At 35.2% G+C, this 26,939-nt stretch overlaps 1 protein-coding gene, 2 non-coding genes and 1 pseudogene across 3 annotated transcripts; 2 read left to right on the forward strand and 2 right to left on the reverse strand.

Moving 5' to 3' along the window:
* Positions 1 to 1,362: 1,362 nt before the first annotated feature.
* LOC114310875 (gibberellin receptor GID1C pseudogene) lies at positions 1,363 to 2,288 on the reverse strand (annotated as a pseudogene).
* Positions 2,289 to 2,919: 631 nt separating this feature from the next.
* On the forward strand, positions 2,920 to 3,128 carry LOC114260175 (small nucleolar RNA U3). The gene has a single exon (XR_014362848.1). It is a non-coding gene; the product is annotated as a small nucleolar RNA U3 (small nucleolar RNA).
* Positions 3,129 to 7,244: 4,116 nt separating this feature from the next.
* LOC114310892 (small nucleolar RNA U3) lies at positions 7,245 to 7,465 on the forward strand. Its single transcript, XR_003646313.2, has one exon. It is a non-coding gene; the product is annotated as a small nucleolar RNA U3 (small nucleolar RNA).
* A 10,368-nt stretch (positions 7,466 to 17,833) lies between these two features.
* On the reverse strand, positions 17,834 to 20,640 carry LOC114260162 (gibberellin receptor GID1C). Its single transcript, XM_028200224.2, has 2 exons — positions 20,243 to 20,640; positions 17,834 to 19,401 (listed from the first exon to the last, which is right to left on the reverse strand). Exons 1-2 carry the CDS (start codon positions 20,279 to 20,281, stop codon positions 18,391 to 18,393), a joined length of 1,050 nt encoding a protein of 349 aa, XP_028056025.1. The 5' UTR covers positions 20,282 to 20,640; the 3' UTR covers positions 17,834 to 18,390.
* Positions 20,641 to 26,939: the final 6,299 nt, after the last annotated feature.

A 26,939-nucleotide genomic window follows, 5' to 3' on the forward strand; every position in this document is an offset into this window, starting at 1 on the left:
GTGCAGCAGTGCAAGGGTACAGTGTCGTACAGAGGCGCAAGAGGAGTGTGCAGCAGCGGGTTATTGAAAGTTCATAGGAATTGCCAGACAGAGAAATTAAGACGGATAAAACGCAAGAGTGCGTGCCAAGGAATGGAAAGTCTTTTTTCTCTATGGTGGTTTCTTTAGTTCCATGGCAGCAGAGGATAGAGTTGATACGGATCTCTCAAGCGAGCTCAACACAGGGAGACTAGAAGCCATAGGTGCGAGCACTATGCAAGGAATTGCATAGCTAACGATGTTTTGACAGATGGGGCTACTGTCAACCATCATTCTATTGGACAACAAATTAGGGATTGCACAAACAACGAGCGTATATGGAAACGCTATGAGGTTGTTCAGAAGTGCAGAGGGCAAAGGCTGATAGTTCAGAGAAAAAGCTCCGAGCAAAGAAAACCGAGGACGTTGATGGGATAAACGATGAGTTTTCTATTGCTCCAATGACTGGTCCTGCGAGGTAATGCATGACAGTCAAGGGCATCCCAGCAGGGGGTGCAGGACATCCAATCAGGGGTGTTGGATATATTGGTTACACAAGTTCAAGCATAGCAAGTGAAGGCATCCGAGACAGAAAGCGTGGAAGAGATCTGTGGGAGATAGGAGCAGAGGCTCTCTCCAAATCAGAGAGTGGTGTGAGTTGAGTTGAGGATGTAGGATTCCCTCCTCCTCTTGTATCTCCGGTGTATTATCTCTAGCTTTAGGGGGTGCAATAACGTCTCAATGATGATATGCAGATTATGTTGGATTTTGGGTGTGAAAAGATTAACAGCAGTGTGTGCAGTGGATCACCTCACATGGGTTAAGGGGGTGATTTGTTGGATATCACCCCATGTGAGGGGTGATTCCCTTCACATGTGAGTGCACAAGCTTGCCAACCTACAAAGTCACAAAGGTGATCATTTCCCATGTGTTGGCCATGTGAAAGAAGCTGCAACATGTGGAGAAGGAGCTGGCCATGTGCAAGGACATCCAAGCTCTCCACTATTTTGTTAGTGTATAAATAGAGGCTGAGGGGAGAGTTTAATTGAGAGAAAGAAAGAGCAAGCCAAAGAGAGTGAAAGATGTGAGGCGGAGAAACCATCTCTCTCGGTGTGAGCGAGGGAGACAGGTGAGTGGGTGAGTGAGGAGAGTGTGAGCTTCTCCTCTATTGTAATCTTTCTGTAATATCTCCATTGTTATAGTGATAACCGGCTACTCTCTCGTGGACGTAGGCATTGAGGCTAAACCACATTAAATATGGTGTCTCCTTGAGTGTGGGTGTGTTTTTCTGCTTAGTATAATTTCTATAAGGTCTTGGGCGGGATCCCCGATCCCAACAGATAACCCACATGGCGACATGTCAAGCTTCTTAAGTATTGCTGCCCTGTCAGTAAGTAACGTTTATTGACAATGCAGGATTAACAAAATTACGTATCTCATCCATAACAGTGTAGAAGTGTTCATTGTTGGGTAACAAGTAGAACCCAATAGTTGCTTGTTCCAAATATAGCAGCTTCACGTCTTGGCCATTCCTCTTTAGCCCCTCAGCATAATCCAATTGCCAGTCCTGAATAAGATCTGAACCAGCCACAACAACAAGACTCTTCGGGAACTTGATGCCTTCAAGGCTTATACCATTGGGACCAAATGGATTACATGCTGGATGGTCCCTGTCTTCTTCTTCAGGAAGAAATGCTCTCCAGTACCAGTCGCGTTCTTGAATTTTGACAAAATATTTTCCATCTAATTGTTTCTCCGATTCAGTTCTTTTCTGCCCACTAAACAATAGGTTGAGAAGTATATTTCCCATTACTTCAATGCCTGATTCTATGGATCTTACAGCAACATTGTGAACAATATTACCACCAGAACTATCTCCAGCCAAGTAAATATGAACTTTTGAATCCTTTCGACTTTGAGGCCATGGCTTTGAACTAACCCACTTAACAGTAGCCCAGCCATCATCATAGGCACAAGAGTAACGGTTTTCAGGTGCTCGTCAATAATTCACTGATACCACTAACAGCCTTACAAATGCCCACTAGGCGGCGACAAAGAGTGCCGTAAATGGCACTATTTGAAGAGGGGTGCACAAAGCTTCCACCATGGAAGAAAATTATGACCGGAACCGTAACAGCTTGCCGATAAACTCGAATAAGGAGGCTGGTTTCACGGTCAATAAGAACATCAAAAGAGAAAACCCCATTCCTGCACTCCAAAGCAGAAGCAGCAGTAAAACAGAGGAGGGCATGCCTTAAGTGCCTGAATGGTCAACAACCCAAGAGAAAAAAAGACTATTAATAGGTAAAGAACACCTATAGAATGTGAAAATAGCAATTTGCTGAAGAGAATTTCCACTTTCTTGATTGCCAACATGGTTCTTCACTCCCAAATTTTGATGTAGAAGTCACTAGACTTGTCCAAGTTCATAATCATAAGGTCACTGTTCTTCGATTCTAAACAACAGCCCGACAAAGCATCAGACGATTGCAGAGACAAAGAGCATATCAGTCTAGGAAAATTACGAGGGCCCTTTTAACTAATTCATGGTGATTTTCTTTGCACACAAACAGGTTCCAAGTCCACTTACAATTACAACTTCCCTAGTATAAAATTCAGTATGGAAAACAGATGTGAAACAATTGTAGAAAACGAGACTAATAATAACAAAGTAAATAAATCTCTTAGCCTCCAAAAAATCAATCTGTAGGCAAGTTTTGCATTGCTAACCCTGAAGAAACCCATATGAATACGCTCAGCCCAGTGTCCAGAAACGACCCCCAAGTACAAAAAGAAGTTGGAAGACGGATGAGAGGAAAAAAAAAGACAAAGAGAGTTCCACATCGAAACAATATGAGAAAACTGACCTGTATTTATAAGATCAGAAGAGGGAAATAGGACATGACTGTACTTGAACAGGATCTGTTCTATAGGATCGTACCTCTGAATTCTTGAGTTCAAAGGAGACAGGACCAAAAATCTGGTGGATGAACCGTGGCCATTTGACCAGAGCGTGATTGGTGGTTCTGTCGTTTAGTTAACTAATCCGCGGATTCAAAGGAGACAGGACCAAAAATCTGGTGGATGAACCGTGGCCATTTGACCAGAGCGTGATTGGTGGTTCTGTCGTTTAGTTAACTAATCCACATGTCCGCAGAGGATGACAGATTCAATCTCCCCTCCAATCTTTTTTGCAATTTTGCTTATCTTTTTTTTTTTTTAGGTTGGGTGTGCTTTTCATTCAACAAGAAACGTTAGTTTGATTTCTTTTCTACTCTTTTTGTGGAGGTTTTTTCTCCTCAATATTCTAAAAAATGAAACTATTTATGAAAATAATTCACTTTTAAAACTATTTATCAAACTAATTGCTTTATAAAATTGCAATTTGAACTTGAAATTGAATCTGTAACTTGTAGTTTCATGTTGACATGTCTCTTAGTGGTTACTGACATATTCTATTTCTCTTTAGTTAACATGAAATCACAAGTTAAAGACAAGTTAAATATCTAATTTCAAAGTGAAATTACAAGTTGAAGTTTGATGTCATAAAACTGGTTAGGTTGATGAATAATTTCAAAAGTAGAATATTTTTGTAAATAGTTTAATTTTTTAGAATATTCAGCGTAATTTTTTAAACATTGCCCCAATTTTATCCTTTTATCTGATATACGGGATGGAATTGTGAATCTTTTCCAAATTAAAAAGGTGAATTATACTAATAACAAATTTCATAATTTTAGCATAATTATATTGATTTTTTTAATAAAGTAAAAATAATTAAAAATTAATGTAAATAATGTGATAGAAAGAAGGGTGATGCACCAATAAATTCCAAATTAACAACTTATACACTGTTTAGTCCTAAAAGTTTTCTTATAGACTGAAAAGTCCTATTATAGGAAAATAGACCATAGAGGGCATATAAATCAAACATCATCATCATCAAAACAACATCAAATATCACAACATCATTATCAAAACAACATCAAGCATCATCATCAAAACAACATCAAACATCACAACATCATCATCGAACAACATCACAATATCATCATCAAACATCATCAAACATTATTCATCAAACATCAAACACAGATTCTCAACCATTAAACACTAGGATTATTCATCACACATCAAACATTATTCATCAAACATCAAACATCAGATTTATGAGTAACACCATCGAAACAACATCAAACATCATCATCAAAACAACATCAAACAACACAACATCAACATCAAAACAACATCAAAATAACGATTAAACAATTTTTAAAATAACAATTAAACATCCAACATTAAACACAGATTCTGCAACATTAACATCATCAAACAACCTGCACCCCTCTCTCTCTCTCTCTCTCTCTCTCTCTCTCTCTCTCTTTCAAGACCCAATTTCAAAAGATACCCAGATCTCAAATTCCTCTAAATTTCCAACATCAAAATCGATCATTAATCATTTTATGGGTTCGAACTTCAGCGATGGATATATTTTATCCTCAACCAAACACTGATTAATGAACATCAAAAAATACCATAAAATAGAACATCACTGTGTTAACCATCATGAACATCAAACATTAAAGAGAGAGAAAGCGGGTCAATGGTTTGAGGGTGAAAAGGCAACACAAACAAATTAGAATTTTCAATTTTGTGAATTTGTAGTCAAAACCTAAAAATTGATCGCTTTTATGGCCTTTCCTATAACTATCCTCAAACATTAAACATCAAAAACATCTCAGATCGAATTCGAGCCCCCCCTTCCCCCGCAATCACCTCTCTCTCTCTCTCTCTCTCTCTCAACTCCGACGTGTTTTGGAAACCCTAGCAATGGCAGACCAATCGGTCGCCGTCGATCTCATCCCTGCAAACCCTAGCAATGGCGCTGTCTTCGGCGAATGAATCAGAGGCTGTGACGATGTACTTTATTTTCTCGAATCAGGGGAAAGCACCAATAAATCGTCCAATTTCTCGAATCAAAAGATTGGGTTTCAGAGTCGGTTCTCTCTGTAGGGATCTTTGTTTCCATTAGGATGCGGTTTAGCTTTGTGTATTTGTTGTTTATTTCGGTTTTAGGAATCGCTAGGTTAGGTTTTACAACGAATTCAATATCAAATTGATTGGTGTTTGTGTAATTAAGCAGTTACATATCTAGATGGAGTTGTTTTCAATCAGATTATATGTCTTTGTTATGCGTTTTTAGGTTTATATTGGAATGTTCTCTGTTAAAAAGTTAGTATACTGGACTGGAGATCACATAATTTTTGTGTAATAGATACAATTTAGATACAATGTTTGATGTTGTTTTGATGATGATGTTTGATATTGTTTTGATGATGATGTATAAATGGGACTAAATGGTGCATAAGAAAATTTTTAGGACTAAATGGTTCAACTTTTCAAAAAATAGGATTTATGGGTAAATTTTCCTAGAAAGAATATATATATATATATATATATATAGAAAGATGAAGGGGCTAAATATTACGTGACTTAAAATTTTAAACAAATCTAGTGTAATTATGTTAAAAATTATTAACTTATTGTATTTTCTATAAAAAAAAATGACATAATTTATTGGGGAAATTACCATTCAGGGGGTGTTTTTAAAAATTATCACATTAATGAAAAAAAGTATAATTATAATAATTAATACTTATATTTTTTGTAATTATTTTGAAAATTTTCTTTGTGTAAAAGAAATTGTGACAAGTATGATTAATAATATTTTATAAATAAAGCATGCTTCTAAGAAAGAATCATATTAGTATATATGTATGTAATTCATTATGTCAATAAATGATTTTTCTTTTATTTGAAAAATAGTTTCAAGGTTTTAATTCTAAAATATATTTAAAACGTCAATATTAAAAATAAAAACATCATGCTTAAGATGACATTAAGATTTTATTATTAATTTTTAAATCATCATCGTCTAGGGATTTTAATTTTTTTTTAAAAAAAGTAATAAACCAAGAAATCAAAATTAAAAAATTTACATATTTGGTAATATTCAAATCAAAGTCCTTTTTTTGGGGGGGGGGGGGGGGGGGGACGGGAACTAAAGATGAATTGAATACATTAAAGATGAATTGAATACATTCATATTTAATTCTAAAAGCTTTTATATATATATATATATATATCTAATGAGACAGCTGCCTTTTGTACCTTTGGTTTTGTTTTAACCAAGGAAATTCCTTTGACAGACACCATGTGTATTTGATTATGCATTTTTTTTTATATATGTTATGTATTTTAATGGTAAATTATTACATTTTTTTTTTTTTTAATAATAAGTCATCCACACAAATTGAGCTCCTCCGAACAGCCCGAATGAGTTGGCCACACCGTAACACAAAAAAAAAAAAAGATTTCAACAAAAAAAAAAATTAAAAATCAAATCTTACCTAAGACACGATTGCGATCGGCATTTGCGAGAGAAAATAAATGAAACGAGGGCAAGAGGAGAGGGGAGGTGGTCGGTTCATTAAAGGTGATCGTCGGTGGTGGAAGAATAAACCGATGGTCAGTGGTGGTCGGTGGTGGTGAGAGCCTACACACACACCGACTTACATATATCCATCATGTAAATTGATGTGGAGAAAACACTTTAAAAAATAATGAGGATAATGGTGATCTTCCACTCACAAAGACAAGCCTTAAATATTTAGAAATGGAAATGTTTTTGCCTTTATTTTAAAATGTCTGTTCATCTTCATATAAATAAATAGTGGTGAGTTTTTTTCCAGTATACAAAACAGGATATTTCAATACAAAATTTGAAAGTATTGAAGAAAAAAAAGGAGACTAACGTTATGTTTGATTGTAACGTTATGTTTGATTGGAGGATTTGAAAAGGGATTTAGAAAGGGAAAGAGAAAATGTGTGCGAAACTAGGTGAAATATAAGTATGTTTTATTCATATTTCATCTACTTTTTCCATTTCCCTTTCTAAATCCTTCTTCAAACCCCCCAACTAAACACAACATAACAGAAAAGCATATATGTCTGTATTGCCTCTGCTTTGTTCTATCATTTTTGGGTCTTTCAAACTCTCAATCGAACTTCTTCTCTCTCAGATTTTCAAATCCAAATCAAATCTAAAATGAAGAATGCTTACAAGCTCAACCCAGAAACAAAAACAAGAAAGACACAGAGTCCCACACTGAAATGTTAAGAGAAAAATGAACTGTATTTATAAGGCTAGAAGAAGAGAAACTGGCATGACCTTACTTGAACAGGATCTGTTCTGTAGGATTGTGTCTCCGAATCCCTGAGCTCGAAGGAGTCAGGACCCAAAATCTGATGGATGAACAAAAGCCTCATGACCAGAGCGTGATTAGTGGCTCTGTGGTGCGACTTGCTGGTCCACAGTTGCACAGGGGATTGTTCTCACCTAAAGCGAACTTTGGCTGTGAGGGTCATAGTGGCTGTCTGATAGATTCAATATCACCAACCTCTTTATGGTCTCCCAAAAATATTTTACGAGTTAAAAATCATATCAAGGTCATAACACTACCCTGTTACAATACCTATATCATCATACAATTATCACCGCCATGCCACCATTAAATATAAAAACATAACACTACCTTTTTTCAAAAAGTTTTTCGTTAAAAAATGGTTCAACCCAAATAAATAAAACACGTTACTTTATCGTCTCATTTATATATTTATACATTTTAAAATTGAATAAATACATCTTTCTTAAAAATCGTCTGAATAGATGAATGTGATACATTTTTATAGTTAAAGAAATCCAAATGTACAGATTCATAGATAAGAAAAAAAAGTAAAAGTGATATTTATTAATAATTGAAGGAGTATTAGTGTAATTAACCTTAATTTTTTTCCCAAAATTTGTCTCCAATATTTCTATTTTTCCCCTGTACTATTGGTTTCGTTTATTTAATCATTAAAAGTTTTCATTTGTGTTCATGTGATTGAGTTGGAGACAATTGTATAAATTAGTAATTATTAAATAATAAATTGTTGAATTAAAAGATAATTTTATAATTTGAACTTAAATTGTAGTTTATTTAAAATAAAATGAAAAATAACTGTTTTCGTTATAATATTTAAATTGTCCACATTTTGAAATAATCTTCTTCTTTCTTCAAAATTAGTTTCAATATTTATTAATTATTATTTTTTGTTTTTTTATTTTGAGATTAAGAGACAAGTAAAGGGGAGAACTGAAGACCAAAGTCTTTTGATGCCAACAATTAATAGCATTGTAATATAAATCACTCAGCAAGAGTTTGGGTAGCGAAGTAGTTTGGTTGTGTTTTTCTTTGTCTTTATTTTTAAATAATTAGTGAGTGGCGCACACCACATGTGTTCAATTCAAATAAATTAGAATAAAAATAAAAAAATAAAAAATAAAAAAATTAATATCATAGGTTACTCAAGTGGTAAGAATTAGATCATGGGTTCAAACATTTTCCACCTCTATCTATATGTCTGCTGTTCACTTAATAATAGTACAAGCGGATGGCAGATGCAATATGTGTGTAATTCAATTAAGTAAAAATAAAATAAATAATAAACAAATTAGTATTATAATATGTATGCTGCTCACTAATAATAGTACAAGCGGATGCAATTCAAATAAGTAAAAATAAAAATAAATAATAAAAAATTAATATTAGAGAAAATTGGTGAGAGATCCACCCTTTATGAAATAATTTGGTGAGAAGTCTTTTTGTTATTTTAAAAGGATATTTTGTTTCAAATTTTACCTCTTAATTTATCTATTTGACTTTTTTTTTTATCTGTTTGACCTTTTTTGACTATCTATTCAATTTTTTTTCTGTTGATTTTTTTTTATTTTGTTAAAATTTTATGACCTATTTTTCCTATCTGTTCAAATTAACACCATTTTCAAACTTCTTTCTCTATCTGCTCCTCTATCCACTTCTCTTTTCTCTTTCTATCTATTTCTCTCTCTACTTCTCTTTATCTGTTCAAATTTATATTTATCCGTTTACATTTATACCAAGCCAACCCCTATCTATTAAAATACCAAACCCATATTATCTGTTCAAAATTTGAACAAATCTGTTCAAAACAAACCTATCATATCTGTATAGAATTGTATTATCTGTTTAAAATTTGAACAAATCTGTCAAATTTGTTTTAATCTGTTTTATTATTATCATCAACATCATGAACACCAACACATCAACAACAATAACAACAAAATATACACACCCACACACAGATCCATACAGATGCATCATATGCAAACATGCACCCACACACGCATAACTCATCATCATCATAAGTTTCTTTCAAAACTAGATTTGAGACTATAACCAAATCTGAGACTATATAAAATTAGAACTCAACTAGTGTAGATCTTGACAACAAACCACAGCACACTCGATGACTTCATCTTTCTCTTTTAATCTAATCTTCAGATTCATGTACTGATCTTGAAGCTTGTCCACAGACAATGTAATGTGTGCAGGGATAGGCATACCTGTAGAGTAGATAAAGAATGATAGCAAGTTCAACAACCTACCTCCGATATACTGTCATTTGAGAGCTCCACAACAACAAAAGAAATTAGTATTATAATATGCATATTGCCCAATTGATAAGAAATTAATGTTCTTAATAAAATCTAAAGTCTTGGGTTCAAACCTTGTGTACCTCCTCTTTATTGATGTAATGTTTTAGGATAGAAAAAGTTGAAAAGAAGGATTGTAATCGACAAAAGAAACTTTACTGAAGAAGGAAACCAAAAACCAGATCGTAACAAAACAAAATGATCTCAACTAGGTTGGCACTATTAAACAAGCTCAATCATTTACTAGCATCCCAACAAGTTGGTGAGTAGCAAACCAAACAAGATCAAAGCAAAAAGATTAAAAAAAAAAAGAAAACAACACAAGAAAACAAACACCACCCTTAAGTGCTATGCACTCCCAAAATGATCACATAGCAAACTGATGAGTACAGCTCAACCAATTGCTTTGCGATTGCATTACAACTAGAGTGGCTTTTGTGGGTTAGAGCTGCATCTCCAGGACTACCATTCTCTGTTAATGAGATATATAGAAGATAGAAGATATAGATCACATTAATTTTTTTTAATTACTACTTTTGTCACACACACACACACAAAACTATAAAGTTATTTTAAATTTTCATAAACTCTTATCAGACGAAAGATGACAACAATGTGAAAATAAAATTGATTTTGCACTTTTTATTATTTTGTTTCTAAAGTATGAAATTGAAAATACGACCAAACTTAGGTGATTAGGTAATCCTTACAAATGCATATGAATATGTTAATGGGATTTTGGGGGGGGGGGGGGGTTTGAAGATATAGTGGGGTTGAATAAAAAAAAAAGAAGAAGATATAGTTGGAAGGGAGGAGGACCCTTCCTATCCATATTTTGAATTGGAGAGTGTTGTTTGGGCCTTTGAAGCTTACTACAGGTCTCATTTTGATAATTTGAACGGTTCATTTTGTCGTGTATTTTATTAACAAAAACAAAAAAATAAATTGATCCGATAACTATAGCCCATTTTTCACAAAAAAAAAAAAAATGAAGATGATAATGTTTTTAAAACTAAATTATATATTTTTTTAATGACAAATGCAATAAATTGAACAAGTTACAGTTATTGAATCGACCTAATTTTTTTTTTTTTTGATGAAATACACAAAGTGTCTGACAAAATAAACGATTTGGATCATCAAAAAGGGACTCTTGATGAGCCTTTTGGGTCCAAATATCACCCTCCAGTTCAAAATATAGACCGGTGGGGATCCTCCTTAATTATAGTAAAATCTTAATGGAAAATATTTTGTTAAAAATTCGATGCCTAATTAATTAAGGCTAGTTGATAACATTTTTTTTTTTAAATAAACCTTTTCTAATGTCTTTCCAAAAAAATAATAATTCACTTTTAGGTTCTATTGGATTTGAAGTCTTAAATAAACAAATAATATTTTGCAAAATGTCTAGTAAAGAAAAAATAATTTTTGAGAGATTTATTTATAAATCTGATTTAAAGGATTTATAGTACAATAAGTGCACAAAGTATTATTGTGTTCCACCTAATCTCATACATTTGAACTTATGTTCTAATAAGTCTTTTTTTTCATATTAGAACTATTATGGGGACTATTTTACTTTTGTAAAATTTTATTATAATATATATAGATATATATATAAATAATACCATATATCTAAGAGAGAAAATTATTATTAGATATATTTCATTTATGGTATATATATAATGGATATAAATATAGAAGATTATTATTCTTAGCATTTTCTTTGCCTCAATGTAAGGAATTCTCTTGATCAAAGATCTTCATTCACCATTATTTTACAGTGTCATGTCATGGAAGAACATTTGGAAGAGAAACTTAGTTGTACCTGTAGATTAATGATAGAGATGATGATGGACTCGCAACAGAGATGATAGTAAATCAACGATGAACAATCGTTTTTTTTTTTTTTTTTTTTTTTTTTTTTGCCATTGTTATACCTAAATCATAGTCTCTTCATTGGTTTGTGTAGTCATCGATATTATGTAGTTTATTCACCGATATTATACCAGAGTTGATTGTATACAAATTTTTCTAAAAAAATACGTCAATATATATGAACTATTTGATGATTTTTTATATATTGTTTGATAATTTGTTATATATTATTTGTTGCTCTGCTGTTGGTTGAGTAATTATTTTTATTGTCATTGAACAATCAAAATAGTCTTAAGAATGGAGAATTGTTGTTATTTTTTTATTGTGTATTAATTTAAAAATAGAAACAGGCGCAGAAGTCGAAAGGGTGATTTGGTCATATTATACTAAATAGGACCTAATGAAATATTTAAAAAGAATATGGATTAGATGAAACATAACTCTTAAGAATGAAATTTACTAACAAAAGCTCCCATAATTTTTTATTTTATTTAAAACTTTTTTGGGTCCTTGATGAACTTTTGTTGGATTTTTTCAAGGAAAAAAATATATTTATTTTTAAGATCTTTCTAGACTAGAAGGCTGGAAAAAAAAATCACAATTAAATGTTGAAACAATTACTTTGCAAATAGGTAAGTGTTTAACATTTGTGAAATAACTCTCCAAAATCCCAATAAAAGTATTAGAATATCCGCATCAAACTAATTAAAATCGTTTATTAGCTAAATTAGTGATATTGTTCGTCAAAAATGGAAGTCCATCAGTCTCACTATAGTATCTCGCTAATTTATGAATGCTACAGTACCTCGTTATAACAAGCAAGGTATTGTTCATCGCTATAACACGGAGATTAGTATTACCGGAAGTCCGGCCGATCAACCGGTCAACGGCCAATACATATATATATAAGAATTATTTGGTTGGTAACTTATCAGTTTAATAAAAAAAAAAAGAATAACAAATACAATAAGAAAATAATATTTTAATAAGATTGAGTTAAAATAGAGAGTTTGATACAGTAGGTACTAAAGAGGTGACTACCTAAAATAGTAAAATAGCTTTTTTAGCTATAATTTGACTAAAAATTTGAAGAGGCTGGTGTGGATGCTCTTAGTCCCACAATTTTAGTGCTTGTTTGGGATCATCTAAAATACGCAAAAAAGTCAAAAAGTTAACACTATTCATTAATCAATTATTTAGTCAAAAAGTCAACATACACAGAGGGCAAAAAGACTAAAAAGCCCTTGCTAACATGCACAAATTTTTTTTAAAAAAAAAAAAAAACAGCCCCGCACAGTGCACTAATGCAGCGCAGCATAGTGTATGTTAGTGCTCAGAAGGGTACTTCGATAATTTTACTAGTTGATATAATATTTTAATACATATTTTTTCCGTAAAAAATCAAAAAATTATCCCAAACATACTTCTTTTTTATCTCTACTTTTTTAGTAAAAAAATAAAAAAGTGCACCTATATAGTTCATCACAAACAACTCCTTAATTAATAAATATTAGATGGAGGCACTATGTGGATTTGTTCCATGGTCTCGACATGAGAGAATGATGTACAAAATTTTTGGGTAAATTATAATTTAATCCTTTGTGGTTTGCCTAAAAAATACAGAGCCTCCATATAGTTTCATTTGTAACACTTAAACTCCCTATACTTCATACTAAAGCGCAATTTTCGACGAAACTGTTTGTTTAAACAGAATGTATGTTGCACAACCATGAATGGTGAGTGGAGTAGTTTTTTCCGCCCAAAAACATATGACAAATGACCAAAGCACCCATATTGCCATATATACATAGAATGGTGTAGTGCAACACAGCATGGGTTACACTCTTAGACCGTCACACATATGCAACATCATTACCTTCCATGCAAAACCATCACGATCACCTTTTATTTCTCCTCCCATCTCACCACCATCACCTTCCATGCAAAATCACAACCAACCAAAATCAGCACCATCACATTCCATGCAAAACCACAACCAATTTCTTATTCCATGCAAAACCACCACTCAAAATCACCACAACAACTTCTCTCTCTAAAAATTATCTACAACCAACTTCTTATTCCATGCAAAACCACCACTAATCACCACCGCAACTTCTCTCTCTAAAAATTATCCAAACCCACTTTTCTTCTTATAATTCAAATTAGTAACAAACCCAACCCATGAAATCAAACAATTGATGTGCAAACATTTAGATTTTTGAAATAGCATCGATGGGATTCATACCAACCAAACCCACTTTTTCTTCCCGTTTCCAACATTTCTTCGGCCTATCTTTCAGACTCCATAATTTTCTCGATTCTTAACGATTTTATCCCGTTGTTTCGCCAATCTCTTCACCTTGCTTTATACTTCATCCTACGCTACCTCGTTTTCTCACTTCTTCTTGATATTGGTGGGTTTGACATACCGAAAGTTGTCCGAAAAGTAACTTCACACATTTTAAAAAAACATCTCAAAATCTATTTCTTTCTTTTTTATCATCCACCCTCTTCTATTGCTTCATCTATAACACTTTGTAAATGGTGGTTCTTGATTTTGACGGAGCTAGGCAATGGTGGTGATGATGGTGGTCACGGTGAGAGAGAAGATATATATATATATATATAGAGAGAGAGAGAGAGAGAGATACGAAGTAATACATGATCACTTTTCCTGATAAAAGATAACTGTTGAAATATGTATTATATATATCAGTTAATATGTATGTATATATATCATATATGTATAATTGAAACTACACATCAATTCTTTCATATGTATCATTTATGTGTTCTATATATTATATATCAAATATGTATCATATATGTATTATATATATCAGTTAATATGTATATTATATATGTATAATTTAAATTCTAGAGAGGGAGAGATGAGTATTTGTTTGGGTATAAATTTTAGAGGGAGAGATATGTATTTGATGATAGTATGAAAGGTGTGTGGTTTGCCATGGGAAAAGAAAGAAGAAGAAGAAGAAAAGGAATACACAAAATTTAAAGAAAAATCAGAGAATATTCTGATATGTTATGGCATTAAGAAGAAAATTAGAGAAATAAATAAGGGTAATTTAGATATTTTACAATTTCTGTTACGTCCGTCCAAAATTGAACTTTGGTATGAAGTATAGGTGGTTTAAGTGTTACAAATGAAACTATAGGGGGTTCCGTGTTTTTTGAGTAAACCACAAAGGGTTAAGTTCTAATTTACAAAAAAAATTTTGTATGACGTCACGTGAATTTTTGTGCTCTTTTTATTTTCAACCAAATCATCCATCAAATTCTATTTATGAATTATTTTGGGCAAATTACATACAGGTGGGAGAATGGGAAAAAAAATCACAAACACATAAAGAGTGCAAATGTGTCTATGGTGGAGTGCAAATGAAATGTTATGGGATGTAAGTGTCACTTGAACCTCTCCATACGTCAATAATTTTTTCTCCCTTATCCCACCTGCATGTAGTTTTCCTAATTATTTTTCCAATCAAAAATAAGTTTTTTTTTTTATTTAGTTAGGCTCGTCTGGAATAAATTTTTTTAGCTTGGCGAAAAAGTTTCGTTTGAGATAATTTTTTGACTTTTTTTTTTAGATGTGATCGTTGTGAGAGAAAAGTTAAAACAATTATTGTTTAAATATAACATTTTGTCTTATTTTGGTTTTTTAACCTATTTTATCTTTTTGTTGGCTAAATTAACCCAACCAACATGCCAAATGAAACCTTAAATAGTGATGTAGGTTAGACAATAGAGCAATCTTGGTTAGTATTGTACTCACAACTCTCGTAACACTGCTAATCACAAAATTTTGGATGTTAACTCTATAATCAGTATCGTACAATAAAACTGTACCAGCTGCATTGTAAAAATTTGAGTAAAAGTCTCTCGGCATAATTTTAGTGGTAAAACCAAAATTTAATATTTTTTCATGCATAAAATTTTTTGAAATCAATTTTTCATGCATTGAGACATAAGAAATGCAGGCCTCATTTTTTAAAATAATTTTGCCCTTTTTTTTTTTTTTGAAATCATTCACAACAACATCATTTCTATGAAGTACATAGACCTCGCAAGCATCTTTCGTTGGTACTGGTAACGTTTTATATTTTGAATGTCTCAGGTGTCATTTGTCAAAAAGTCCCCATTGTCTTCATCTTGTTTGTAGAGAAGGTGTAATTCATTTTTCTCTGTTTAGAATCAAATAAAATACACAGTGAAATTTCGCTCAATGAGAGATTATACTATCCTCTTTTTCACCCTCCTTAGAGTAGATACAATAATTATTTATTGATGTACTCAAGAAAAAATTATCTTGAGAGGGAGTAATTATTGAATGTAACAGTGATATCACATGACAATATCACCATCTAATGAGCATTATTGATTTGCAATAGAAATTATAATATTGTTGGGCTAGTAGGAGACACGAGTTGACTACCTTATGCATTTGCGACTTTTTATTAGTCAGTAACATCATGTAAGATAGTGTAACCGTTATACTTAATATTTTTTTCCCTAAGAGGAGGAATCTCCTTCCATCTGTTGGTTCTATACTAATATAATGAGCCCTTGAAGTCAAATTCATAGTTGTTAACTTGCTACATAACCATATCAAGTGAGAAACCCATACTACAAACCAAAGTGAGAAACCCATACTACAAAAAGAAAAATCACAATTTTTTTAGCGAGAGCCCAAGCCCAAGCCCGAGCCCACAACCACCAAACTTGCTGATTCAGCCAAGTTCAGTTTCTGTCTTACTCATTGTCCATGATTGAAGAACAACACTCATTTGATGACAACTTCCAATCTTGTTTCTAAATAGGAACGGATTCATAATTATCACTATAAAAATGTAAATGTATATTTTAGAGTGTAAATTCTTATAATTTTTAATTATTTCAAATTATTAGGGATGCGGTCCCTCCTTTCGCACTCCCTAAATCCATCATTGTCTGTAAACTTATTCACAGAAAAGAAAAACAAAAAAAAATATATATATATATATATATCAAGCTATAAGTTGAAATTCTGAACAGTAGTGTGTCCAAAGTGGGACCAACCTGGACAATGAATTGAACAAAAACAAGCTTGCATGTACTTGTCCAGAGCTGAGCTGTGTCCTTCCAATTTCAATTAATATTCTACTTCCCATTTTGAATAATAATGTATCCATGTAGCTATCTCCCCAACCCAACCAGCTTCAAAGCAATGGGTGTCTGTGTAGAGCTCTCTCTCTCTCTCGCTCTCTGGTGGTTGTGGTCCCCTAACCCTTCAGTAACATCCAAAACTTCAATCACTGCTACAAATGGGGTTGGCCTTGCTTTCTTCCAAAACAAGTCAATTTTTGTATGCTTCCATCCCAAAGTTCCAAAACTACTATCTACTCATTCACAAAGAGGCATCAGCAACTGACAAGAATGAATCAAATCAACCTTGAAAAATGGCAAACATGTACGATTTAAAATGTCTTCCAATCATTCATCGCAGCAATGCATCGATACTCCATGTAGCGTGGACTGTGATGAGTAGGCTTATTTGGGGGTATGGAATTGGATTTCATGCATGGAACCAATATTAATGCCTTTCTTAGCTTTCTCCAGAAAGTAAGGTATTGTGTCCACAGAATTTGTTTGTTGGTGGCCACTGAATCCGTGAACTATTGACAAAGTCTTGCCCAAACTGTTTTGGGGTCACTAACCCAAATCAGGCAATGTGAGCAACTTTACTATCCAAATGGTAATGGTATTCAGGGCAATATATGCTTTTAGCACAAGGATTATTCCTCCTTTTTTTTTCGTCTTTTTTTTTTTCTTTTTTTATAAATAACACATTTTTTAAGAAACAACAAACACTTGTTATCAAAATTTCAAAACCTGTTTCCACAAAATAAAAATAAAAATAAAAACAGTGGGTGTTTTTGAACTAGTCATTATTTTGGTGTCTGAAACATGAAAAATGAATAACAAATATAAAAAAACACAAACAACCAAACAAGCCCTAAGTTTCAGGTACTATAACATTGATTTGGTAATAAGTCCAGGAATTAAAAACCAAAGAAAATAACAACTTGAGGAGTAGATCCAAGACAACTTCATTTCATAAGAGAACATTTACAGAGCTGAAATTGCTTGAGCCACCACCTGATTTCAAACCCCTCCAAAGTTGCTACCCATAATGGAATATAATCTTAGAGCCTGAGATTAGTTTAAACATGCTCAACTTGCACAAAATGCAGTGTAAACGGAAAAAATGTTAAACAATATCGGGTTTCCAAAACAGTAAATGAAAACAAGCAAGAAGCAAATCAAAGAAGAACAAGAAAAAAGAACCACCAACCATAGTAGATAAACAAACAACTTTATATATAATTCTGGAACATATATCTATAAACAGCATACAAATATATAACACAATGGATGTTTTCCCATCCATCTCATATAATTAGTTATATAACGTTAGCTAGCACCGACCTCAGATTGATCAGCCACCAAACATTTCCCCCACACTTTTGTTTTGCTATCTTCCGTCACCAACACTCAGAAAGGGTGGGTAATTTTGAATTGGTGGATCTGCTAAACTTAGTTAGACGTCTTTGCCGGCCTATATAACTACTTACATAACACCATATCACTCAAGTTCCAAAAACCGGAGTGGCAAAAGAAACAGAGCCTCCCAATCCAGCTACATGCTGAACCGCTTGCCTTCTTCAACAAACAACCAAACCCAGCCCAGCCATCTCTCACCGAAGATGAACCAGACCCACTGGAGCACAATAACAATAACACAACCAACTACAGAGTTAAGCAGTAGTACTAATTAATCTTACAGCAAACAAAGCCCTTCCGATGAAGATAGCCCACGTGGCGACATGTCAAGCTTCTTAAGTATTGCTACCCTGTCAGTAAGTAACGTTTATTGACAATTCAGGATTAACAAAATTACGTATCTCATCCATAACAGTGTAGAAGTGTTCATTGTTGGGTAACAAGTAGAACCCAACAGTTGCTTGTTCCAAATATAGAAGCTTCACGTCTTGGCCGTTCCTCTTTAGCCCCTCAGCATAACCCAATTGCCAGTCCTGAATAAGATCTAAACCAGCCACCACAACAAGACTCTTCGGGAACTTGATGCCTTCAAGGCTTATACCATTGGGACCAAATGGATTACATGCTGGATGGTCCCTGTCTTCTCCTTCAGGAAGAAATGCTCTCCAGTACCAGTCGCGATCTTGAATTTTGACAAAATATTTTCCATCTAATCGTTTCTCCGATTCAGTTCTTTTCTGCCCACTAAACAATGGGTTTAGAAGTATATTCCCCATTACTTCAATGCCTGATTCTATGGATCTTACAGCAACATTGTGAACAATATTACCACCAGAACTATCTCCAGCCAAGTAAATATGAACTTTTGAATCCTTTCGACTTTGAAGCCATGGCTTTGAACTAACCCACTTAACAGCAGCCCAGCCATCATCATAGGCACAAGGGTAACGGTTTTCAGGTGCTCGTCGATAATTCACTGATACCACAACAGCCTTACAAATGCCCACTAGGCGGCGACAAAGAGTGTCGTAAATGGCACTATCTGAAGAGGAGTGCACAAAGCTTCCACCATGGAAGAAAATTATGACCGGAACAATATCAGAGCTCAAGGGCTTTTCCAGTTCGACGATACTAGGCAGACCTTCAATTTCAGCTTGCCGATAAACTCGGAGAAGGAGGCTAGTTTCACGGTCAATAAGAACATCAAAAGAGAAGACCCCATCAACAGGATTCACATTGGCAGTCACTTTCCGGTCAAGGTACTCTGCCAAATGGCGATTGAAAGTGCCATCCGGGCGACGAAGAAGAGTGTATTTCAGCTTGAAATTGGAGATGAGGACCCATGTATTCAGTGGAACAACCATCTATATATAACACAAAAGTGAAATTTCAGACTCTACTTCAAATTTAAAGTCCAGAAAAGTCAAATACTGGCGGTAACTAGTACTACATCTATATCTGGTACCTAATAACCAAATTAAAAGGCAATTGTCTATGCAAATTTTACAATAATAGCATGCTAACAGAGTCAACCTAAAAAAAAGAGCCAACAGATTCACAGAGAAATCCTACAGACCCTATAAATATGGGGAAACCTGTATAGCAGCACAAGCAATTAGAATGATCCAGGAGAACTGGGTAGACCACCAACCATCTCAAAAGCTTGAAATCATAATAAACGTTTAGCACCAAAAAAGAAAAATCATAATAGAAGTACCGAAAGACAAACTAAAATCAGAAGAAATATAATCTCAAAAGCTTGAAATCATAATAAACGTTTAGCACCAAAAAAGAAAAATCATAATAGAAGTACCGAAAGACAAACTAAAATCAGAAGAAATATAACTCCTCAAGAACAAAATCTGAAAACCACCATCCAAAGTTTATACAAGCAAAAGATGAAACAAACACATCAACAAATCCTTGTACAATCTTCATATTAGTCAAAACAGATGGAAAAATACACAAACTCAAATAAAAAACTAGTTCAAGATAGTACAAAGCAACAAGACTAAAACCCAATTCAAAGAACCAAAAAAGTTAAAAACATAAGCATCAATCAACACACACCAACATATTTATAGTAACCACTAATCACAATCAATTAAAACACCAGGTATATATATGCACATAGACATAGACACAGTGGAAGATTAGAGAGTCAAATTGAATAATAGCCATTCTGATCGATAAGAAATTGGATACCTTGGACTCATTAAGGTTAACTTCATTACTTCCAGCCATGAGACTGGCCCTTGAAGAAGAAAAAAAAAAAATCAACCACAACTCTAAAACCCAACACAGATCTCTGAGTTTGACATCACATTTCCAAGCACCAACCAAGCAAGCTCAAAAATTGGCTCTCTCTCTCAGATCACTCCTCTATCAGCATCAAACAACAAAACCCAATCTTCAAATCATATCTCTCTCTCTCTCTCTCCTCTCTCTATCTCTCCAAGATTACCTGTGTAAAATCTCTGGCAAAGACACAGGAGAGAGAGAAAGAGAGAGAGAGACGACAAAGCTAGCGCAGGATAGCAACAATGTATGGACAAGGGCTAAAGAACAAGGGGGTGGAAAGAGAAAGACCGAGAGCGACGACAAAGCTAGCGGACGGGAGAAGAACTGTTTTTGGTTAAATTTTTGTGGGACCCGACTCATATGTTTAGTTAATTTCATTCTCACCCCCCACGTTTAAAAGCTCTCTGTTTTTTTTCCCCAAACGAGTAAAATGGAAAAAATAGAAGAAAAAAAAAATACTAACATACAGGGATACAGTGCCAATTGTACCTTCACAGTCTTTTATTTATATGTCACTATAGGCACACTTGTATATTCAAATATTTATAATTTTTTTTTTGTATCTCTCACCTACATGTAATTCCTCCAATGAAAAATCCATATTGTTATATTTTTATGGATAACTTACATTAAGAGCATCTCTAACGTTTGCTCTTTTTTTTTAATATCAAATTTGATTAAAAATTTTATTTGATATCACGCGTTCCAATGGAGTAATCTGAGATTTCATCAAACAACTGGTAGACCGAGAGGACGACCTGAGCATGTCCGGCTGGTCGACCGACCAGTGTAAATTTTTTAAAATTTTGAAACAAATATTATAAGGAGGTGGTCGACCGGGAGACAACTAGTTGGATATCTGGCTGGTCGTCTAGTACTCATGCATACTTGTAAAACTAATAGCTATGTACAGTAAATTGATAAAAAACACCATCTATTCTCAATTTGATAAAAAAATTTAAGATATCCTAAATTTAATATTAGTTTGATGTAAACGTTGGAGCACCAAAAGTCTACTCTTTTTTATCAAATTTTAATTTAATAAAAGAAAAGACGAAACGTTGGAGACTCTCTAACCTCACTTGAGATTTAAAATAAATACAATATGTAACACAAGTAGAACATAATTATACTTAGCTTGCTTAAAGTTTTAATTTATATAAAATTACTTATTTTTATCAGAAATTCATTAGTTGTATGTATAAAAAATAATATACTCTTTTTTATGTTAAAATATATATTTTATCTTTTTTTTTTTTTTTTTTTTTGAGAATTGCTAGAGATTTGCACTTTTAAATTCAAAAATTCATTTGTTATGATATCACAAGAGAGTTGGGCCCTATATCGGGCTCTTTTGGAAAGTTGGCTATTTTTTAAAATTATTTTAGTCTGGTTAAAAAAGTTGTATTTGGAAAATTGGTTAATTTTTCTTGATAGTTGATTTGATGGTTGTGAGAAAAAATAACATGACTCTGGTTTGAATGTGACATTTTAGTTTATTTGTTATTTTAGTTTATTTTATCTTTATTGACTATTTTAACCACATAAAAAAAAAAAGAGAGAGAGAGTTAAAAAAGTAACTTAGCAAACACCCCATCATTGAGTGTGAAACAAATTAAAAGTTAACATGTAACACCTCAACTCTTCACATATCATTTTATTGTCCGCTTTGGGCTACACCCGTACAAATTTGTTCTTCCCAGTAGGTCACCCATCCCAGAACTACTCTAGCCTAAGCACGATTAACTGGGGAGTTCTGTTAGAGATTTCACCACCCAGAAAAAAGTCTCGATACTATATAAGGGTCTAGGTTTTTACTTTTATAGCTCAAGAACTCCCTCTCCATTCCCAATGTGGGATACATGTCATCGATATTGTCCGCTTTGAGCCACGCCCGCATGAATTTGTTCTTCCCAATGGGTCACTCATCCTAGAACTACTCCAGCCTAAGTACGCTTAACTGGGGAGTTCTGCTAGAGATCTCACTACCCGGGAAAAAGCTTCAATGCTATATAAGGGTCTAGGTTTTACTTTTATAGCCTAGGAACTCCTCTTCTATTCCCAATATGGGACACCGGGACCTTACAATCCACCCTCATTAGGGCTACACATCCATGTGCAGTAGCCTATCAGCTCACAAGCCCGCTCACATACACCGGGAGACGCTAGGGGCCCACATTCAGTACTCCAAAGAGTCGGTTCTGATACCATTTGTAATGCCTCAACCCTTCACATGTCATTGATATTGTCCGCCTTAGGCTACGCCCGCACAGATTTGTTCTTCCTAGTGGGTCATCCATCACAGAACTACTCCAGCCTAAGCACACTTAACTAGGGAGTTCTGCTAGGGATTTCACCACCTGGGAAAAGGCCTCGATATTATAGAAGGGTCCAGGTTTTTACTTTTATAGCACAGGAACTCCCTCTCCATTCTCGATATGGGACACATATCATCGATATTGTCTGCTTTGAGCTACGCCCGTACGGATTTGTTCTTTCCAGTGGGTCACCCATCCCAGAACTACTCCAGCCTAAATAAGCTTAATTAGGGAGTCCGGCCAGAGATTTCACCACCCGGGAAAATGCCTCAATATTATATAAAGGTCTAAGTTTTTACTTTTATAGCTTAGGAACTCCCCCTCCATTCCCGATGTGGGACACATGTCATCGATATTGTACGCTTTGGGCCACGCCCGCACGGATTTGTTCTTCTCAGTGGGTCACTCATTCCAGAACTACTCCAGCCTAAGTACGCTTAGTTGGGGGAGTTCTACTAGGGATCTCACCACTCGGGAAAAGGCATCGATGCTATATAAGGGTCCAGGGTAATGAGATCCCTAGCAGAACTCCCCAATTAAGCGTGCTTAGGCTCGAGTAGTTCTGAGATGGGTGACCCATTGGAAAGAACAAATCCATACAGGCGTGGTCCAAAGCGGACAATATCGATGACATGTGTCCCACATCGGAAATAGAGGGGGAGTTCCTTGGCTACAAAAGTAAAAATCTAGACTCTTATATAGCATCGAGGCCTTTTCCTAGGTGGTGAAATCCCTAGCAGAACTTCCTAGTTAAGCGTGCTTAAGATGGAGTAGTTTTAGGATGGTTAACCTACTGGGAAAAACAAATTCGTGCAGGCGTAGCCCATAGCAGACAATATTGATGACATATAAAGGGTTGGGACATTACAAATGGTATCAGAGCCGACTCTCCGGAGTATTGAGTGTGGGCCCCCGGCGTCTCTTGTTGTATATGGGCGGGCTTGTGAGCTGGCAGGCTACTGCACGGGAACGAGCAGCCCTAAAAGGGATGGATTGTAAGGTCATGATGTCCCACATAGGGAATGGAGAGGGAGTTCATAGGCTATGAAAGTAAAAATTTGGACCCTTATATAGCATCGAGACCTTTTTCCGGGCGGCAAGATCCCTAGCAGAACTCCCTAATTAAGCAGGCTTAGATTGGAGTAGTTCTGGGATGGGTGACCCACTAGAAAGAACAAATCCGTGTTTGCGTGCCCCAAAGCGGACAATATCAATGACATGTGTCCCACATTGGGAATGGAGGGGGAGTTCCCTGGCTATAAAAGTAAAAACCTGGACCATTATATAGCATCGAGGCATTTTCTCGGGTGGTGAAATCATTAGCAGAACTCCTTAGTTAAGTGTGCTTAGGCTGGAGTAGTTTTGGGATGGGTGGCCCACTGGGAAGAACAAATTTGTGCGGGCAGACAATATCGATGACATGTGAAGGGTTGAGGTGTTACATAATACATCATTGTAGGTCAAATTATGAGAGTTTTTTGAGAAACATTTTTCATATTGTGTTTTCATATCATATGTATTATTTTTAGTCTTTAATATTACTAAAAAGAATATCAATGTAATTATATTAAAATTAAAATACTTGTTTTTTTTTTTCAAATATAAAGAAAAGTCAAGGTAATTTATTCTATTTTTATTTATTAACAAAAAGAAAGGGTAATTTACAATAAAACTCCTGAAACTATGATCTATTTGCATTTTGTTTCTTGAACTTTAAAACTCAAAGTATTATCTTGGTATAGCTAACCGTTTTTGTTAAGATTATGTGTGTGTCAATTTCCAACCACACTTCCAACTTAGTATTCAGCTGGAGAGCACTGGCAGAATAGATGGCGCCTGATTGACCTGCATTAGAAAGAGAAGATTCCGGCGGTGGTTCGTCCACCCGAGGGCACTCCGACGATCAAGTCAGTTTATCTCTCAATGATAAATCAAGTGCTTAACTCACTATTCAGAATACAAATTGCGTACCTTAGACCTATGGGGGTGCCTCTCTTTTATAGCCATCACTTACCTAATCCCAATAGAAGCCTAGCTTCAATGGACTTAGGATTACTGCTAATCTTGGACTCCTAGTAGGATTGGGATAAACTCTCTAAGAGTCTTATCTTTATCCAAACTGAAGTCTTCTCCCATTCTAAGACTCTTGTCCCTTACCCGCTTATCTCAGATTCTGATATCTTCGGAGATAACCTCGGCCTAGCCAAGATCACCTTGGCGTCGTGACCAGGATACGTGGCACCTCGGTTGACATGTCGGCATCATCTTGGCCACGTGTTGGTACTCAGAAAATATATCCCCACAACTGCCCCCTAGGTTTTATTACCTCGGCATTCTAAGGTGATAGAACCTATATCAGTACTTGATTCCAGTACGTCAGCTCAAAATCTCTCAGCCGAGATCATCATTAAGGCCGACATGCTTTCTTAAAGACCAAGGATTCCAAGAGGTCCTTCATGCGTATGAGTTGTCATACATAAAAACTCAGCCGTTTTGGCCACGCGTCTTCCCTTTACGGGATCGTACTCCGTACACGCTTGCAAGTCGTCTCGCGCCTGTATGCGCCGTTTGACAAATCCGTCATTCTAGGCTTATTAATTCTGTTCGGCCGCTTTTTTGTGTTTTTTGACAAAACTTCCCTCCTTCCTCCGTCTTTTCACTTTTCTCCATCGTTTCTGAGGCTTCTCTCTCTCTCTCTCTAGATTTTTCTTCCAAATCCTCCATTGTTCAAGCTTCTCTAGCTCCGCAACTTGCTCCGCTTACCTCTTCCGGCGAGTTTTTCATTGCTCTGTCGTTTCTGCAACCGTCGCCTGACTTCGGCGATCCTTACACCGACTTCACTTTTTTTGGTAAGCTACTGTTCTTCCTGGTTTTATTTCTTGTTGCTCTTCAAAAAGTTCCACTTCATTATTTATTGCCATTGCTGTTTTGCTCAAGTATTCAATTGATGAATCATATATCTGAGTGTGTTTATTGCATGACTTTACCTTTGCCCATATCTTGAATACGCACACTGCTCACAATCTTCTTGCACTTTTGCCACCGTTCTTGGCCTTATACCCTTGCACTAATAGTGTTCTCGATAGTTCATCACTGTTCTTGATTCTGAAACACATTCTTTCTTTTCTATTTTCTGTGATTTTTCCAGATTCGTGCCTTCAATCATCGTTTCCATAGATCTAGGTTTAGGATTTGTTTGTGAAACCCTCGAATTTTTAGGAAAAATTGAAACGTATTCCCCCTTTTGTTTTAGCCGAGGTCATTCAAAATCATTACAAAACATTCCCTTCCGAAGTCTCACATCTTTCATTTAAGTCGACATCATGGGTATGTGGAGGCATAGGGTAGACACCCCGACCAAGCTAGAATACTTTAGGCGAGAGTTTTCCATCCCTGCCGACATCCATCTGAGGTTGGTTGGAGAGGATGACTCCATCATGCCCACGACTGATTCTATGCCCTTCCCTGTTGTAGCTTTTATTGAGTGCGGACTTCGGCTCCCATGAAATATCCTTTTCCGTAAGATACTTCATTATTATAAGTTGAACCCGATACAGCTTGCCATCAACTCCTACCGAGTCATCAATGGCATAATAGCCTTAGCCAAACAAGAAAACGCTAGGGTTACCTAAGCCGATATTCAATACTGCTGCACCATATGTGGCCTTAAGAAAGATACGGGCTACGTTTACTACCTTAAGCCGAGGTCCACAGAGTACAAAATTATTGCCGACCTCCCTGACTCCAACAAGGGAGCTGGGAATGAATATCTCATTATCTCGGGAAACTGGGAGCTCACTCCAAACGAGGACCTCCACCTCTACCTTCTTCCTCGATCAGTCTTTGTAGAGGGTAATGGTAAGAGCCCAGTGTTTGCACTTATTCATCTTTAAAGTCTTCAATACTTTATTTGTTCTAATGTATGTTTTCCTTGTAGCTCTTCTTCAGCCACCAAAAGGCTTCCGCCAATTTTTCTTTCCCAGCAAAGACTTGAGGAAACTATTGGATCTGTCAGTCCTCAAGCGGAGAGCCCCTTTGGTACTTAATTTTATTCCCACTTACAAGTCGGTTCATCCCGACGTTCCAAAGAAGAAAAAGAAGAAGAGTTTGTCTTCTCCTTCCGCCACAACTCCTCAAGCTGCCTCCACATCTCAGCCAGATCAAGGATCAACTTCTGACCCAACAGAGCAACCGTCAACTTCGGCTCCATATCTAATCCCGACATCCTAACGCCAACGCCGACGACGAACCATTTTTGCTGCTGAGATGGGCCGCCAGAAAGC

Source organism: Camellia sinensis, chromosome 2 (assembly GCF_055761805.1).
Source record: "Camellia sinensis isolate YWXY chromosome 2, ASM5576180v1, whole genome shotgun sequence".
Lineage (NCBI taxonomy): Eukaryota > Viridiplantae > Streptophyta > Magnoliopsida > Ericales > Theaceae > Camellia > Camellia sinensis.

Coding starts and splice junctions, on each gene's coding strand:
- LOC114260162 (XM_028200224.2), bottom strand. CDS start 20,281: ATGGCTGGAAGTAATGAAGTTAACCTTAATGAGTCCAAG. Junction 19,402..20,242: donor TTAACCTTAATGAGTCCAAG/GTATCCAATTTC, acceptor TGTTATATATAG/ATGGTTGTTCCACTGAATAC.